Raw genomic sequence first — 17,739 nt, 5'->3', positions numbered from 1 at the left:
ATAAGCACTTTCTCTTAAAAATAAAAATAATACTCTTAACTTTTTAGTTTATTTTAAATTACTTTCATGAAAATATTATATTTTTATATTTTATATTTAAAATATTTACAGGATGGTCAGCATCCAGTTCAGATCCATACATCAGAACTCTGTTGGCACAATGGTCCAGGTCAGAAATCTTCTTTGGAAACCAAGGAACAGTTTCCATACCTAAAAAATACAAAAACCACTAACAGTTGAAGAGATCCTCTTAAATTAGGTAATAAGAAAGAAGAAATTAAGGCAGTCACAAATGCATTTGGATGAGATTTTTGATTTTAGCTTTTACTTTGAGGCAAAATGTAAACAAGTAAGTTTCTCTAGTTCTAATAAGTACATCTTATTCAAATTTTTGAATTTAAAAATGTTTTGAGCCTTAACTTCCTAAGTCTTGGAGAAATGATGTATTTTAGACCAAAAGTTCAAAACAGTTTAAGCTACAACTTTCAGTTCAGTTCAGTTCAGTCGCTCAGTCGTGTCCGAATCTTTGCGACCCCATGAATCACAGCACACCAGGCCTCCCTGTCCATCACCAACTCCTGGAGTTCACTCAAACTCATGTCCATCGAGTCGGTGATGCCATCCAGCCATCTCATCCTCTGTCATCCCCCCTCCCCCAATCCCTCCCAGCATCAGGGTCTTTTCCAATGAGTCAATTCTTTGCATGAGGTGGCCGAAGTACTGGAGTTTCAGCTTTAGCATCAGTCCTTCCAATGAACACCCAGGACTGATCCCCTTTAGGATGGACTGGTTGGACCTCCTTGCAGCTACAACTTTAGCTATCCTTAAAAAGTAGATAAGGATGAACTTTACAGATCAAGGTGCAAATTTATTAAAAACTCTGAATGTTTTTAAATGTAAATGTTTAAAACTGAATGTCTTTAAATTTAAATGCTCTTAAATTATTAAAAACTCTGAATGTTATTAAAAACTCTGAAAGTGTGGCTCAGCTGGTAAAGAATCTGCCTGCAATGCTGGAGACCTGGCTTTGATACCTGGGTTGGGGAGATCCCCTGGAGAAGGAAAAGGCTAGCCACTCCAATATTCTGACCTGGAGAATTCCATGGATTGTATAGTCCATGCGGTCACAAAGAGTCGGACACGACTGAGCAACTTTCACTTTCACTGAGTGTTTATTTTTGTTGATTAAAAGTATCCTAGAGATCATATAGGTGGGCTCTAGCGTACTGTGTGCAGTAAGTATTTGTTTCTTGCTTAAAGTATTCTAATCTGATGAGTTCAAGCGAGGCTGAAAATTTTAAAACTGGTATTCTCAAAAACTGTTATGCTTCTTATCAATTTGTGGTTTTCAGTAACTTTTCAGCATTGTACTGACTGGTTATTTGTGTTATGTGCAAAATGGCTTCATCTGTTAGAGTCTCAGATTATTATGGTGGTGAAGTGACTGCAACTGGTTGTTACTTTTCTTTTTGCTTTTTGGTTAGCCAGAAAACATGCCATACAGTTCTGAATATCATTATAGTCTACAGAAATCAGTCCAGATTTATTTACTTTGTATCACATGTTCCTAAAGTGGTTGTACAGTGATAATGAGTTTTAATTCACTAGGGGAGATTACTATGTAAAAGGATCCTGTTTTTTAATTATTTTGTAATTGAGATTATATTTGTGTAAATCCAGTTTTTTTAATCTTGTGTCGTGTGCACCTATACTTAATTTTGATGAAAAGATGCTCAACATCACTCATAATTAGAGAAATGCAAATTAAAACCACAATGAGGTATCATTTCACACCAGTCAGAATGGCTGCTATCCAAAAGTCTGCTACTGCTAAGTCACTTCAGTCGTGTCCGACTCTGTGTGACCCCATAGACGAAAGCCCACCAGGCTCCCCAGTCCCTGGGATTCTCCAGGCAAGAACACTGGAGTGGGTTGCCATTTCCTTCTCCAATGTGTGAAAGTGAAAAGTGAAAGTGAAGTCGCTCAGTCGTGTCCGACCCTTAGCGACCCCACGGACTGCAGCCTACCAGGCTCCTCCATCCATGGGATTTTCTAAGCAAGAGTACTGGAGTGGCTTGCCATTGCCTTCTCCGATCCAAAAGTCTACAAGCAATAAATGCTGGAGAGGGTGTGGAGAAAAGGGAACCCTCTTACACTGTTGGTGGGAATGCAAACTAGTCCAGCCACTATGGAGAAGAGTGTGGAGATTCCTTAAAAAACTGGAAATAGAACTGCCATACGACCCAGCAATCCCACTCCTGGGCATACACACCGAGGAAACCAGAATTGAAAGAGACACATGTACCCCCAATGTTCATCACAGCACTGTTTATAATAAACAGGACATGGAAGCAACCTAGATATCCATCCGCAGATGAATGGATAAGAAAGCTGTGGTACATTTACACAATGGAGTACTACTCAGCGATTAAAAAGAATACATTTGAATTAGTTCTAATGAGGTGGACGAAACTGGAGCCTATTATACAAAGCGAAGTAAGCCAGAAACAAAAACACCAATACAGTATATTTACACACATATATGGAATATAGCAAGAGGATAACAATAACCCTGTATACAAGACAACAGCAGAGACTTGGATGTGTGGAGCAGTCTTTTGGACTCTGTGGGAGAGGGAGAGGGTGGGGTAACTTGGGAGAATGGATTGAAACATGTATATTATCATATGTGAAATGAATCTGACATGGTTGGGGGCTCCCCACCTCAACACTCTGTGGATTTAAGAGGCCGTTTCTTCCAGAAGTGTATAAATTAACCTGGGATAGAACCTGCATGCTACATTTACTAATTAAGAAATGAGAAACCAGAACTATAAAGGTGGCATAGAAATACAAGAAATTATTCTTAAGTAATTTTTTAAAACTTTGAACAGAGTTACAGATTTTGCCATCTGTTATAAACTGGTATATGTAATTTAACCAGAACCATGAGAAAGTTGGTATTGTGTGAATTCTGAGGCACTTTCGACATGTTGTAGAAGTGATGTGACTTTCTTGAGTTTTACACATTCATAAGTGAATGGTCTGTATCTCGTCCTTTGTTGGTTTTCTGTGAGCTGTAGTTTCTGGGAAGTGAGCAGCTCTCATTCCTGTAACTCTTGTAACCCAGTCATTCGTGTGCCTCCTTCATGAGGATTCAGTGCGGCTGTGGTGCTGTTATCCCTCTGATAGGAACTCTAACTCGGTGTAAAGCCCCAAAGGTCTGTTACTTATTTTTATTTTATATTGTACTATATTTTATTTATAATGTTGTGTTTGTTTCAGGTGTATAGCAAAGTGATACAGTCATATATATATATATGAATTAACAAAAGCAGTTCCCGTCTTTTGATGGGGAGCTTGTGGTTTATAATATAAATGGCATTATTTTGAGAGAGGGATAACTTAGGTAAGGCATTGGGTTTTTTTTTCTTTTTGCAGCTTGAGGCAGTTGTAAAATAATGTAGCTTTTTGCAACTGTGTATTCGATAGTATTTTTTTCATTTGGTGATATTTTAACTGTTAATGTTTATGGCATTGTGCTAACTATTTATAATAATTAATAAAAATTTTTAAAAAATTGATGAATTTAAATTTAACCACATTAAACTTTCCTGTTTGCCCACGTCAATGCCTCAAAGAAGTAAAATGACAGATGTTTTTAGAGTCAGAAAACAAAGAATATTGTCCCTAACTAGAATAACCTACGTTTGATAATTAAGTTGGTCTAGGACTCATACGCAGAAAAGGCAATGGCAACCCACTCCAGTACTCTTGCCTAGAAAATCCCATGGACGGAGGAGCCTGGTGGGCTGCAGTCCATGAGATCACTAAGAGTCGGACACGACTGAGGGACTTCACTTTCACTTTTCACTTTCACGTATTGGAGAAGGAAATGGCAACCCACTCCAGTGTTCTTGCCTGGAGAATCCCAGGGACGGCGGAGCCTAGTGGGCTGCCATCTATGGGGTCACACAGAGTCGGACATGACTGAAGCGACTTAGCAGCAGCAGCAGAGATCATATATGTCTTTGCCACTTTGATCTTCTTGCCATCCCTCACACATACAAGCCTTTCTAAAGCTCTTCTCCCTGGAATACCTATTCCACTCCCAGTCCTGCTCCACCTCATCTTTCAATTTTCCTGAGAATATCCTTCTCCTTCAAGACCCAAATCAAATGAGCCTTCCCTGGCCCTGTAGGTGGCACTAATTCTCTATCTTCTGGGTTCCCGGGACTTTTGATTCTAATTCTCCAAAAGCTTTTACTATGTTTTACTGTAATGAAACCATATATGGCTGTCTTATAGAAAAGAACTGGAATGACTCTAGGGTACGATTATTTTTTTTTATATCCCCATTTCTTAGTAGAAATATCTGACACAAGTTGCTGTTCCCTAAATATCAACTGAACAATTTAGCCTCTATAAAACTCATCATTTTATAGATGAGGTAACCAAAGTCCAGGGCTTCCCAAGTAAAGAATCTGCCTGCCAATGCAGGGGACACAGGTTCAATCCCTGGGTCAGGAAGATCCCCTGGAGAAAAGATTGGCAACCCACTCCAGTATTCTTGCCTGGAGAATCCCATGAACAGAGGAGCCTGGCGGGCTGTAGTCTGTGGGGTCACAAATAGTTGGACACGACTGAAGCGACTTAGCACACACAGCCATAAAAATACATAACAGATGAATATCAGCGCTTATTATACCCCCAATCTTGTGACATAATCTGAAGGGATTATTTAAAATTGAGTACCATATACAAAATGTGACTGATTTATTTCCTTCTATTTGCCCTAAGTAAACTACAAGGATTTTTTCACAATAGAGATTTTAGACTATATCCTTGCTATCTGAGCATCTATAAACTTAGAGGGCTCTACTGCTTTTCCATTTGGTTTTGGTGGAAGTGAGGGCAAGGAAGAATGTCGTATTTCACATATAAAGTATTTCATATCATAGTCATCAGTAATTGTCAACAGTTTCAGCAAATTTAAATGTCCATTTAATATCTGCTAAGAATCTGCAATGGCAAGCCACTCCAGTACTCTTGCCTAGAAAATCCCATGGATGGAGCAGCCTGGTAGGCTGCAGTCCGTGGGGTCGCTAAGGGTCGGACACGACTGAGCGACTTCACTTTCACTTTCCACTTTCACACATTGGAGAAGGAAATGGCAACCCACTCCAGTGTTCTTGCCTGGAGAATCCCAGGGACGGGGGAGCCTGGTGGGCTTCCGTCTATGGGGTCACACAGAGTCGGACACGACTGAAGTGACTTAGCAGCAGCAGCAGCAAGAATCTGCCCTGTAAGAGTTATTAAGTACTCAGAGATTGTGAATTTGACATTTGTGAAACCAAGAAATGCCTGACAATTTAAAAACTGAAATAACTAAATGGATTTCTAACTATTCTGAATTCTTTATTATACTCAAGGTTTCCTTTTCACTTCTCTGGCCTTAAAGTGTTGCTTTATAATTTTTCTTTAGCACCTTGAGCAGTTACATTTTGTATCTTCTTTATTACCAGATTGTAAGCAATTTGAAGAGACAGTGTTTGATTTTTACTTTCATGCCTTTAAGATAAACATAAGATCAGATACATATATTAGGCCCTTAATCATCTGAGTAGCGTTTTCACCTTTCAACTTACCGTCTTCCTTCACAGTAAAATTATCTGGTAGATTCACAGAGAGAATATTAGAATGAGACTTCAACAGATGAAAAATATCATTCAGTTGTTCTCTACTGATATCACAGTCAACAAAAATCTCAAATTCTGAGCTTCTTCTCTTTGATTTTCGGGACTCGATGTGTAACAGGTTCACATGCTTCTCCTGTGGAAAGAAGAAGATGAAGAGTATCCATGACTGCCTCAAATGGTTACAGTCTCTGAGTGAATTACTTTCATTACCGCTAAAAATCAATCTCATCATTTGTCATAGTGGCCAATGGGGGGAAAGTCCATTTTTAGTGCTGCCAACAGCAAAGCAATTCCTCCTAAATATTAGGTACATTTTTTTAAGTTTGACAAATTCACCACACCCTCCAGAAACTAGTAAATGAAATGAACACCCACTAGGGAGTCCCCCAGATTTCCAAACTGATTGGCATTCAAATCAAAAGACCTAATCTCCTAGATGAAAAGAACTCTTTGAAAATTCTCACAAATAAAGGCTAGCTTTTTAAAAAAGTTATCTTAGTGTCTAGTTCTTCAGAAAGAAAAGTTTCCTTTGAAAATATCCATTTACTAAAGCTAGATGAACAGCTTGAACACAAAATTTTTAATACCTCCAATCTCCTAGGCTACAAACTCAAGTAACCAGCTGAATCAGATTGTTTCTTCTGATGTCTTCCCATGCCATCCTGAGCTGTGGGTGCCATATGTGTAAACCTGCTAGGGGAGGGTATCTTCTGTTACCAATTTGGTGCTGAGGGAAAACCCTGGTGACATAATCATGAAACATAAGAACCAATCACCCAACATCTGAAAAATGAGAAAGAGTAGATGCTCTCCAGTACTAACATGTCGCATCTAAATTAACTTCATGAACACCTGTGTAGCCAGGTAAGGGCGGTAAAGCATATGAAAAAAGACAAGACATACAAGAAGTTGACAATCTAGTTGGCTAACACATGAAAGACTAAGTGTGTGTGTGTGTGTGTGCACACACACACACGCTCAGTCGTGTCCAACTCTTTGTGGCTCCGTGGACTGTAGCCCGCCAGGATCCTCCTCTGTCCGTGGAATTGTCCAGGCAAGAATACTGGAGTGGGTTGCCATTTCCTACTCCAGAAGATCTTCCCAACCCAGGGATCAAACCTTCATTTCTTGTGTCTCCTGCAGGTGGATTCCTAGCGCCACCTAGGGAGCCTGAAAGACTAAGAAAATATAAATAGTTTGGCTTCAGGTGCAGAAGATGTTCAACAAGCGGGAAAAGCATCATGAGCTAGAGAAAGTAGGAGCTTCTGTGAAGTAGATAGGAACTGAGGCGAGTCTTCACAAACAGAAGGGGAGAAGTGGGACTCCAAACAAGAGGGACTTGCATGAGTAAAAGTAGGGATGAGATAATTATCAGGGAACATGAACTTGATAAATAACAATAGAGCGTGAGTGTCAGGGATGTTGGGAACTGGAATAGGCAGGGTTCATCCTGGAATGTAGAATCTATCACGTAACCAATAGAAGGAAGTAAGCTACAAATACTGGAGCTGATCAGGAGCAAAGGAGAGTTTCACTGAATCTATTTCTTATGAATTTTATAATAAGAATGCATTCATAAATATTTTTTGAATGATGACTTGAACAAATGTAAAGCTATAAAGTATGTTTTTGGAGAAAAAGACACAAAATGTCAATTCTTCCTAAATCAATCTAAAATTGAATGCTATTAAAATCAAAATCTTGATGGAATGTGGCAAGGAAATATAACCAAATAATTTAAAAGTCCATCCAGGAGAAAAATTTAGTCAAGAAGATCCAAGAAAATTCCAGTAAAGTTAAAGCAATAAGTGAGACATACCCTACCAGATATTTCAATTACAGAAACAGAGGCACAGAGAGGTTAAGCAGTTTACCCAAAAGCACATAGTAAGTGTACAAGCTGGAATTCAAAGTCAGGCTGTCCAAATCCATAGTCTATGCCCTTAAACACTATGTTGTAATCTTGCACTAGGTACATAAAGAAATAAAAAGTCAGAATAATGGATTATGTGGCTTTTCTCTGAGCAAGATTTACATAATCTTAATAATGAAAACACCAAAGACTGATACAGCCAAAAATTGGGACATAACTACACTGGGAAGTTGGGAGAAAGGGAAGTTGAGGAGGCCTCTAAAAAGGGAGTTGTGCCAAGGAAGCTAAATGTTTACTTCCATTGGAGAAAACCAATAGGTAATATCTACAAATGGAAAAATCAGGAAATAGCAGCAGAATACACATATTGTTTATAAATATAGAAGTTAATCCTATACAATATAGTTAAAAGAGTTGAAAATGGTTGCCCCCTATAGGTTGGAAAAGTGAAAAAAGTGAAAGTCAAACCTGGGTCTCCTGCACTGCAGACAGATTACCATCTGAGCCACCAGTGAAGCTCAGTGGATAGGAATCCGCCGGCTAACGCAGAGATCACGAGTTCAATCCCTGGGTCAGTAAGATCCCCTGGAGAAGGGAAAGGCAACCCACTCCAGTATTCTTGCCTGGGAGAGGAGCCTGGCATGCTACAGTCCATGGGGTCACAGAAGAGTCAAACACAACTTAGTGACTAAACAACAATAATCGTTTATTTACTAAAATGAACTGTTTAGTGTCTGTCTTCTCCACTGGACTGTATGCACGCTGAGGACTGGCACTGTGTCTAGTTTGCTCCGGTCCACATCTTTGTAACTAGCAGGGCACTGCGCACTTAGTACTCAGTAAATATTCATGTTCTGATTGGCTGACCCAATTTCTTTAAGATAGATTTATGAAAGTAAAATTACTGGACAAAGATGTGTGAACTCTTTAAGATTCACAATACATATTGCCAGATAGTTTCCCTACACATCACATCAATTTTCCTTCACACCAAAGGTATAGTTAAGTGCCAAAAGCACTGAAGCTCTGACAGTAGGGAGTAGTATAATTGTAGAATCCTTGCTATTTTGCTGTATAAAAATATAATTTAACATATTAATATCAATAATATCATTAAAATGAATATTTATTTAGCTAAAAATAAAATGTGCTTCTTCAAAATCTATGAAGTAAATCTTTCTTTCCCCACTTCTTTATTACTTAAATAATAAATTGTTTTTATAAATTGTTTGTATCCCTTGCCCACTTGATAGAACTGAGCAGGATTTTAGAAATTTAAATACTTGAAACATTTCTATAGTCCACCAATGACAAATTTACCAACAATCATATAGACCCATTTCATAAAAGTTTTATGCAAAAATATGGAGAGTATTTACCTGGAAGATTTTCAGTGCTTTTATAAGTCCTCCAACTTCATTTTTTAAGGAAAAAATAAGGGTTGCTCTTCCCCTTTCGAAGGAATGGTCTTTGATTTCCTTGTTGTCTTCAATCATGATCAGTTTGGTGTACTTCTCTAAAAACAAAGTATGGAAATAGAAAGATCTAAAAAAGTTGTGTGATGGAGGCAATGTTTGATAACACAGATATTTGAAACTCAGACAGTATTTGATAACATTAACCAAGTTTTAGTTTCCTCATCTGTAAAACATGAATGTACAGATATACTTTGCAAAGCCATAATGAGGCCAAAATAAGCTAAAAGATTGCCTAGCATAGTACTTGGAATATAATAGGCATACAATACATGTTAGTAGTTTCCTTTTCTTTTTTTTTCCTGATCCAGTGCTTCCCAGGAATGACTCAATCCCATGGGCTTCTTGCAGTCTTCCTGACTATTGTGTCTGAACTGAGCACTCTTCCTCTGTGAGAGCCTGCCTCCTCTCCCCCTACAATTTTAGCAGTTTATTATACTGGATCTCTCTTGTTTTTTTAGTTTCAGATGTACAACATAGTGATTCAATGTTTTCACAGATGATATTCCATTTAAAGTTATCATAAAATACTGACTATATTCTCTGTGCTGTATAATATATATATCCTTGTAGCTTACTTATTTTATAGACAGTAATTTTTGCTGTTAATCTCTGAAGCTATTTTGCCCCTTCCTCCTCTACTATCCCCACTGGTAACCACCAGTTGTTCTCCACATCTGAAGTCTGTTTCTGTTACTTTCATTTACTTGTTTCATATTTTAGATTCCACATGTAAACGATAATATACAGGATTTGTCTTTCTCTGACTTATTTCAGTAAGCATCATACCCTCAGGGTCCATCCACATTGCTACAAATGGCAGAATTTCATTCTTTTTATGGCTAATATCCCATTGCGTGTGTATACATATTTATAATTGTTGTTGTTCAGCCACTAAATCATGTCCAACTCTCACGAGGCTCCTCTGTCCTTCACTATCTCCTGGAGTTTACTCAAATTCATGTCCATTGAATGGATGATGCCATCCAACCATCTCATCCTCTGCTGCCCCTTTCTTTTGCGTTCAATCATATATATATGCCTCTGTATCTTGGCTATTATAAATAATGCTACTGTGAATATTGGGGTGCATGTATCTTTTCAAAGTATTGTTTTCATTTTCTTTGAGTATAAGCCCAAGAGGAATTTCTGGATCACATAGTAGTTCTATTTTTAGTTTTTTGAGGCACTTCCATACAGTTTTCCATAGTGGCTGCACCAATTTACATTCCCCCAACAGTGCAGAAGGGTTACCTTTCTCCACATCTCACCATTTGTTAACTGTAGTTACACTGGGTTTTGAATGGCTTTCCTCAAAAGTGTCACTCATACCTGGCTTCTAAAAAGAGAGCAAACTCCTTCAGAACAGGGATAGGGCCTTTTATTTCTTTTGTAAATTAAGAGCCTGGACAGCTCTGGACACAGGTGGACTAGATGGATAACTGCTAGCCCAGAGAATTCGGGTTCCAGGTAAGTATCTGCTTTCTCTCTGACTGTGGAATCCCCTAGGCCATGAGCCCAGAAGCCATTATAGTATTGGCCTACAAGTGCCGTATGATTACAAATACAACTCGGTGTGTGTGTGTTGAGGAAGGTGAGGATAGCGTAGCAGATAGATATAGGGTACAGTAACTTTGTACTGGTGACTCTCAATTGAGAAATACACACTTGAGAAATAAGATTTAGATTAGTAAATGGAAACAGCATACTGAAGATTTATGGTTATTAGTTTTCTTTGGGTTATTAATTATTTTCCTAATTGCCCAGTTTCACATCATTGTTCTAGTAGAATTGACGTTTAATGACTTAAATTGACATAACCAATCTCACTGTCTTTCGCCACATTGCATGCATTGATCCAAGCCTATGGAGCAGGTACCATAGGATGGCGTGGGCTTGAAGCCAGAGAGACTGTGTTCCAGTCCCCCACAGTTCAAACTTCACAAACTCGTGGAAGCCTTCCCCCACAGTTCAAACTTCACGAACTCGTGGAAACCTTCCCTGACCTCCCCAAGTCAACCCCTAGTGTTGTTTCTCATTGCACCAGATACTTCCTATTCATAGCAACAGTCACAGGTGCAGCTGTCGCTCGCCTGTATATATGGTTGTTCTGTATTTACAACTAGCCTATGAGTTCCGTGGAGGGCAGGGATCACGTATGCTCTTATTCACCACTGTTAGTACCTAGCACAGTCTCTGCACATAACAGGGACCGAATAGATGTCACAGAATGAATGCATGAGTGAAGGACTGGTGACAGACACGGCCCCTACCCTCAGGAAACGATGAGTCTTACATAGAAGAGCAGTGTGAAGGATAAGCACTGTAACAGGGAACACAGACGGTACAGGGATGGCAGCGGCTAGATTAATTATCCTGCTATGTATTTAGAGGTGCTTCACTGAAGATGTGTTGGAATCCCTCTCCTAAAGAAAAAGAAAGGAAAGAGCCCACGAGGAGCTAAAAGACAGCAGATGACAAGTGAAAGACAACAGGAGGTGACCAAGTATTACAGAGCACTGAGGGATCATGTAGGCACGGTAAGTGGGTCAGATCCTTCAAAAGGCTCTGTGCAGCTAATGCAGAGGAGTTTGGACTTGATCTTCTATGCCCATCCAGATACCCATCTCATGTACCCACACAATGACCAGCCTGATGAAAGGCTAAATGAGAAAAGTTAGGACAAGGTAGTTTTCCATTAAGTTAAATTCTTGGCTTTGAAATGCTTTCTATAGGCTGATGCAAGATGAGGGGCTTCATGAATTTCTGTCCTTCTGACCAGAGAACTTTGTGAGTTTTCTCTTTTGGCCATAATGCCCTTTTTAAAACCCATACTGTGTAACATTTGGGGGCACCTTATAAGAAGTAATCCTAAGAGCCCTATCTGGCTTGATAGAGGTTCAGTTCAGTTCAGTTCAGTTCATTTCAGTCGCTCAGTCGTGTCCGACTCTCCGCGACCCCATGCATCACAGCACGCCAGGCCTCCCTGTCCATCACCAACTCCCGGAGTTCACTCAAACTCATGTCCACAGAGTCGGTGATGCCATCCAGCCATCTCATTCTCTGTCGCCCCCTTCTCCTCCCGCCCCCAACCTTTCCCAGCATCAGAGTCTTTTCCAGTGAGTCAACTTGTCGCATGAGGTGGCCAAAGTATTGCAGTTTCAGCTTTAGCATCAGTCCTTCCAATGAACAACCAGGATTGATCTCCTTTAGAATGGACTGGTTGGATCTCCTTGCAGTCCAAGGGACTCTCAGATAGAGGTTATAAAGTACCAAATAAAGCTCAGTAATTTCCAACTTTATGGTCATAAACGTCTGCTACTAAATTTGCCAATGGAGTACAGTTTTCTGTTTCAGAATCCAGTTTTTCTGATACTTTTGAAATTTAGTTTTAAAAAATATTTATCAGGCAGATACTAAGTTGAAGGACTTCGACATATAAGTTCAGAGAGTATGAAGATAAAGAATTTCCCATGCCATGATGACAAGAGTCCATCCATTCTTAACAATCCAAGAGGTGGGTAAGGGAACTGATACTTGTCAAATGCCTATATATATCATGTACTAATATTGTCCCATATAATTCTCATAAAAATCTTGGTAGAGAGAGATAGGAATTATATTCATTTTATAAATGAGAAAACTGAAGCTTAGAGAAACTAACTAACCTGTCCATGGTAACACAGCTAGAAATGTAAAAACACATATTGAAAACTGGCTTATGAAAATATGAATGCTAACGTATGTATCTGCTTTCACAAGAATTACCCTAAAAATGTTCAGAAACACAAAAAGTAGAGCAAAATTCCTAGGATCTAGTTGAAAGTTAATGTTTCAGATGAACTAGATATCTACCTTGGCAACTTCTCAACCACTATTTACACTGCAAAACAGTGTAAGGAAATATCTAATCACTGGTCTAACATTTGTCAGTGTATGACCTTGGGCACACTACCAAACTTTTCTAATACAGCAAAGTAACCAAACAGTTAATCAGAACTCACAGCATTCAAAACTCACTTACACATTTTAAACACATATTGTGACTTGGTATCCTGGTGTTTTCCCCAGAGAAGAAACTAAACTACTTTGGGTACCCAAAAATATAAAATTCAAAATTTAACAAATACTTATCGAATCATTGAGATTAAAATCATAACTGCTTAGATATTTCTAATTGTGTCAATTTATTCTCTGCAACGAAGACAATCTCTGTGTCAAATGCTTAAAACCAAATGACCAGTTAAATTTAATGATAATGTGGATTTTTTTCTATGATTCAAATGATTACTAGTGGTAAAACAAATAAAATTTCAACCCAAGCACATTTACGTGAATGAATTATTATAGTCAGTGTTAGGGCAGTAAAGATGAAAAGGACAAAGAAGACCATTTGCCTCAAAGGAATTCACAGATTTATTATGAGGGGGAGGAGGAGAGACAGACTTTCCAGCAAGGACAAATAGGCAGAAGAGAGAAGTATGCTGAGATCCCAGCTATGATATCTGAGGAGCACACCAAACCTCACCTACTTCCCAACCCTGTGACAGATATCCCATAAGATTCTGAAGGTGTTGGAGATGGTTTGTGGCCCATCCCTAAGTCTCTGATCAGAGAAGATTTACGGATGGGAAACAAGACATCCAAAAAGGGATTTTCAGCTTCAAAGGAATTGACCATTTCTTAAGGTAAGCTTAATTATACACAGGAAATTCTGAAGTGGTGGCTCTAGAGCTAAAAATTCAGGGATGGTCTCAGATTTGCATTCTTAGAGATGTGAAAACCTTTGGAAACAGGTCTTACGTGTCTAACCATCACTCAAAGATCATGCACCTTTTTTTTCTCACAGAGTATCGGTGACTTTGTCCTATAGTATACAGCTGCCAACAATAAGAGAGATGTAAACCCACTCCAGTACTGTTGCCTGGAAAATCTCATTGATGAAGAAGCCTGGTAGACTACAGTCCATGGGATCGGAAAGAGCAGGACTCAACTGAGCGACTTCACTACACTAAAATGATAAAATAGATTTCTGTAATAAATCCAACTACAAATCCACATAAACAAGTTATAATTTCTATGTGCATTAATTTCCTTTTATGCAAAATTGGATGGAGGCTAATGAGCCCCAAGTGGCTATAAGGAGAAGCAATATAATACATGAAACTCTTAGAACAGATGCTGACCTACACTAAGTACTCAGTAAATATTAGCTCTAACAATGGGAAGTGCATCCCACATTTTCCAGTCTTTCAAAAAAATGTTAAACATAATAAAATTGATATTCTAAACTTCCCTGACTAAAAACTTTTCTTTCCCTGGGAATTAAGCATTTCACAAGATAGTTATAAATCTACTTCTTATAATAGAAAGCACATGAAAAGATTGTGTTATCACATAAAATTTAAGGATTCCTTTGTCTTAAGGTGTTTTTCAGTTTTATTAGTTTATTTGCCATGAACCCCCTAAAGTGTATTAAGTTCCAAATCTCAACTGAATAATTTAGCAATTCTTTTGCAAACAAACAGATGAAGGCTCCAAAGTACAATTTACTGAGTCAGTCTATATTTACTGAGTCCCGATTTTCCCTCATATTATCACCATAACATGTTTAAGTAAGAGCATTCTGAAAATATAAGTTATTTCCTGGTCTACCACTATTTTTGTAATATAAGCAAACTTTAACAACAAGCAAGGATCAGAAAACAGGAAAGAAAAATAATGTTTTTGCCAGTCAGTGGTAACACCAACAGAATTTCAGATCTCCTGATAGTTCATCCTTCAACAATCCCTCAGAGGTTAGAATGCATCTCTTCATATCAAATTGTATCAAGATTTTCTTTCACATTGCGAAACTGACCCTTACCCTCTTATGGCAGGAGCCGCTGTAAGAAGGTACTAATGGTCATAGCTAATCCATCATTTTGGGCTTCATAATTCTTTCTTTTCTCTCTGGTTCTGAAATGGATCTAGTGTGGCCTAATGTGTGGGGGCAGAGGAAGGTGAAGGATACATTAATTGAATATTTATGACAGGTAAGGCATTTTGTATACTGAGATTTGGAAATATTCCAGTCCCTCTTGTTAAGTCAATATAAGAATGAAGTTTCTCAAAAGGGACTTCTGCTAAGAAACTAGAAGAGAAGAGTTCTCCTTGCTCCCCAACTCCCACCCCAAAATCAACTTAAGAGCATAGGGCTTTAACCTTTACTAAAATTTGGCCTCAGCTTGGCCTGATAGAACTTATGAAGCATTTTTATTCTGTTTTTATTTTTACTCCCAAACCCCTTTCAGAACCTCAACATTTTCCCTTTGTCACTTTTTCTCTTTCCCCCTTCAGGCTACCTACCCCCTATTACTCCTTCAGGGGCAAAGCCCACAGTACTAGCCTAGTAAGATAAAAGGTTATGAAGTGTCCAATGGGTCACACTTGTTTGGACATGTGTCTCATGGAGAAGTGTATATTTTACTTTGAAAGCAACACTCTAATAAGCCAGTGCCAACTGGTACTTCCCCCTTTTCTGTGCGAGGCAGTGAGCCATTCTCCTATCACCTTTCCTGACCTGACTAAAAATACACTGGGATATAGGAATCTGCCATGTGAAATAATGAACACATACCAAGAAGGTGGTCAGAAGTCCAACATGCCCTTGGTATAGAAGAGGTCAAGGTGTTTACATTGACTGTTTTCTCCATTTAGTTTAATCAGTAACAGTGTAACTTAAATTTTTGTGATCTAGGAAGCACAGAGCACTATTAAATTAAAGTATTTTGAAAGCATGGATGCTATTTGAAGACAGAAGCTTCTGAAAAGACTGGTGTGAAAGAAGAGAACCCTCCAGAGAACCTTGATGTTCTTTTCTGAATGGAGGAAGGGAATGAGGATGAAAGTAAAGATGAAATATAAAATAAAATATGAAAATGTGAAGAACATTATTTCAGGAAATAAAGGCACCAGCAAACAAAATGGTAATAGAAGGTACATCCCTGCCTGAAGATAATCTGACAATAATACATCTACAAATGAACTCCAGTGAACTTCACAGGTCACAGATTATAGCTTTACAGAACCATGTATAGTTACTTTAAGCTGTGCTCACTTCTACTTTTAAACCAAATAAGTGAATTCCATCCTTCTTTGAGAATTAATTGACAGTGAATTAATTGACAATTAACTGACTTCACTGGGTTGGAAAGTTCAACTCTAGTCTTTTTGCCCTAAGTCAATTAGAGTAGAGCATCAGTGGGGAGTTAATTTTAAACCTCTGTAAACCAAATGGCCAGAGGCAAGATTACGCTTACCTCGACTATTAACAGGATCTGAACTACTAGGTCCGATGCCCCTTTGTCCGATGCCCCTTTGTCAGTTGCAACCTTGTACTGGAGCTCTTAGTCCCGTGTTGGGGTAGAGGTGATAAAATGTGATGCTGAAAGGCCTTTTTGCATCAGAGACTGCCTTTTCTTTGGGAGTGTCTAAGGGAAGGCTCCCTTTGTAGGAGTAGAAGGAAAAAAAGAAATGTTGCCGTTTGACGTAGAAGGAAGAGTGCGTCTGTTTCTGCTAGCATAGGGGAATCATGCACGCTTGGGTTCAACTTCAGTTTCCTCATCTGTAAAATTCAAGACATATCTACTTCACAGGGTTTGTTAGGGAGGTGAAATCAGATAACATGTAAAGAGCCTGTTTCTGGCACTCAGGAAAAAGTGAAATGAAAAAGTGAAGTCGCTCAGTCGTGTCCGACTCTTAGCGACCCCATGGACTGCAGCCTACCAGGCTCCTCCATCCGTGGGATTTTCCAGGCAAGAGTACTGGAGTGGGGTGCCATTGCCTTCTCCATGGCACTCAGGAGGTCCTCAAAAATAGTATCTTTTGGCCCCAAAGAGAGTAGGCGGAAAGGAGAAGAATGAGTGACCACAGGAGTACAACTTCGACTTCCCAGACCCAGCTCCCCACAAGCATTTACCTCCCGGAGGATGATCCTGCCTCTCCCCGAGCCAGTCTAACGCCCCCAAATCCTCGACGGTGGTCCCTGATCCCGACGGGAAGACACCACCCAACTCACCTCGAGGGCAGCTTAGCTGTGAGCTAGATCCGCGCGCAGCCTCGCGCTGCCAGCCTCTTATAGAGGCGGGCGTCAGAGCCGGCCAATGAGGGCCCGAGACGGCCGTGCAGTGACCAATGAGGAAAGGGTTCGCCTTCCGGGCGGGCGGGGCACCCAAGGAGCTGACCTCCTCTGGGTGCTGACTGTCCCTGCCAACCTGCCCGGAGACTCGCACGCCTTAGCCTTTTAACTAAACTAATGTGAGGCCATCCTTAACTACAGAAGTCCGACCAATATTAAGCAATCGAGTTGGAAATTCCCTCCAAATCAAGATAACATCCGTTATTGACACATGGTAGGCTTGCACTGATTTTCCTGCTTGGCGACTGAAGCGGGAATCAGCCGCCCAACCCCCACTCCACCTCCCAGAATATATGCTCTTAGGTTGATAGTCCAGCCCAGACTCATAGTTCTCTTGGTGACTTTCCGTGTTCCTTAAAACAAGGCAACTGACCTTTTAAGAAGTGCTCAGTACCTTTCCAATTTAAAAAACTTTAAAGCTGCAAACAGATGAGCATGCTGTATTAGCAGAAAATCGTACGTGAACAACATGGCACTAAGGTCAAAAATTTGGACTAAAGTACTTGTTGATTG

At 39.5% G+C, this 17,739-nt stretch overlaps 1 protein-coding gene and 1 long non-coding RNA gene across 4 annotated transcripts in view; one reads left to right on the top strand and one right to left on the bottom strand.

Annotated features, from left to right (window-relative positions):
- LOC129554464 (uncharacterized) overlaps positions 1-14,310 on the top strand; it is a 35,653-nt gene extending 21,343 nt beyond the window's left edge. For both annotated transcript variants that reach the window (XR_008685603.2, XR_016038990.1), the window contains 2 exons: positions 11,439-11,587; positions 13,897-14,310. This is a non-coding gene — a long non-coding RNA (uncharacterized LOC129554464). The remainder of the gene's footprint in view (positions 1-11,438; positions 11,588-13,896) is intronic.
- TPH1 (tryptophan hydroxylase 1) overlaps positions 1-17,146 on the bottom strand; it is a 30,895-nt gene extending 13,749 nt beyond the window's left edge. Inside the window, exons 1-4 of one of the 2 annotated variants that reach the window (XM_088843040.1) lie at positions 17,107-17,146; positions 8,952-9,088; positions 5,649-5,832; positions 110-210 (exon numbers count right to left, since the gene is read on the bottom strand). In XM_088843040.1, the coding sequence (XP_088699166.1) occupies positions 110-210; positions 5,649-5,832; positions 8,952-9,068 (402 nt within the window). In that variant the 5' untranslated portion in view covers positions 9,069-9,088; positions 17,107-17,146. Of the gene's footprint in view, positions 1-109; positions 211-5,648; positions 5,833-8,951; positions 9,089-16,348; positions 16,481-17,106 lie in introns of those variants that run through there. The other variant, XM_055423263.2, reaches the window with a different exon arrangement.
- Between the last annotated feature and the right edge of the window lie 593 nt (positions 17,147-17,739).

Source organism: Moschus berezovskii, chromosome 14 (assembly GCF_049115385.1).
Source record: "Moschus berezovskii isolate FMDL1 chromosome 14, NW_MosBer_1.0, whole genome shotgun sequence".
NCBI lineage: Eukaryota > Metazoa > Chordata > Mammalia > Artiodactyla > Moschidae > Moschus > Moschus berezovskii.
This window is presented reverse-complemented; position numbering and strand designations above follow the sequence as displayed.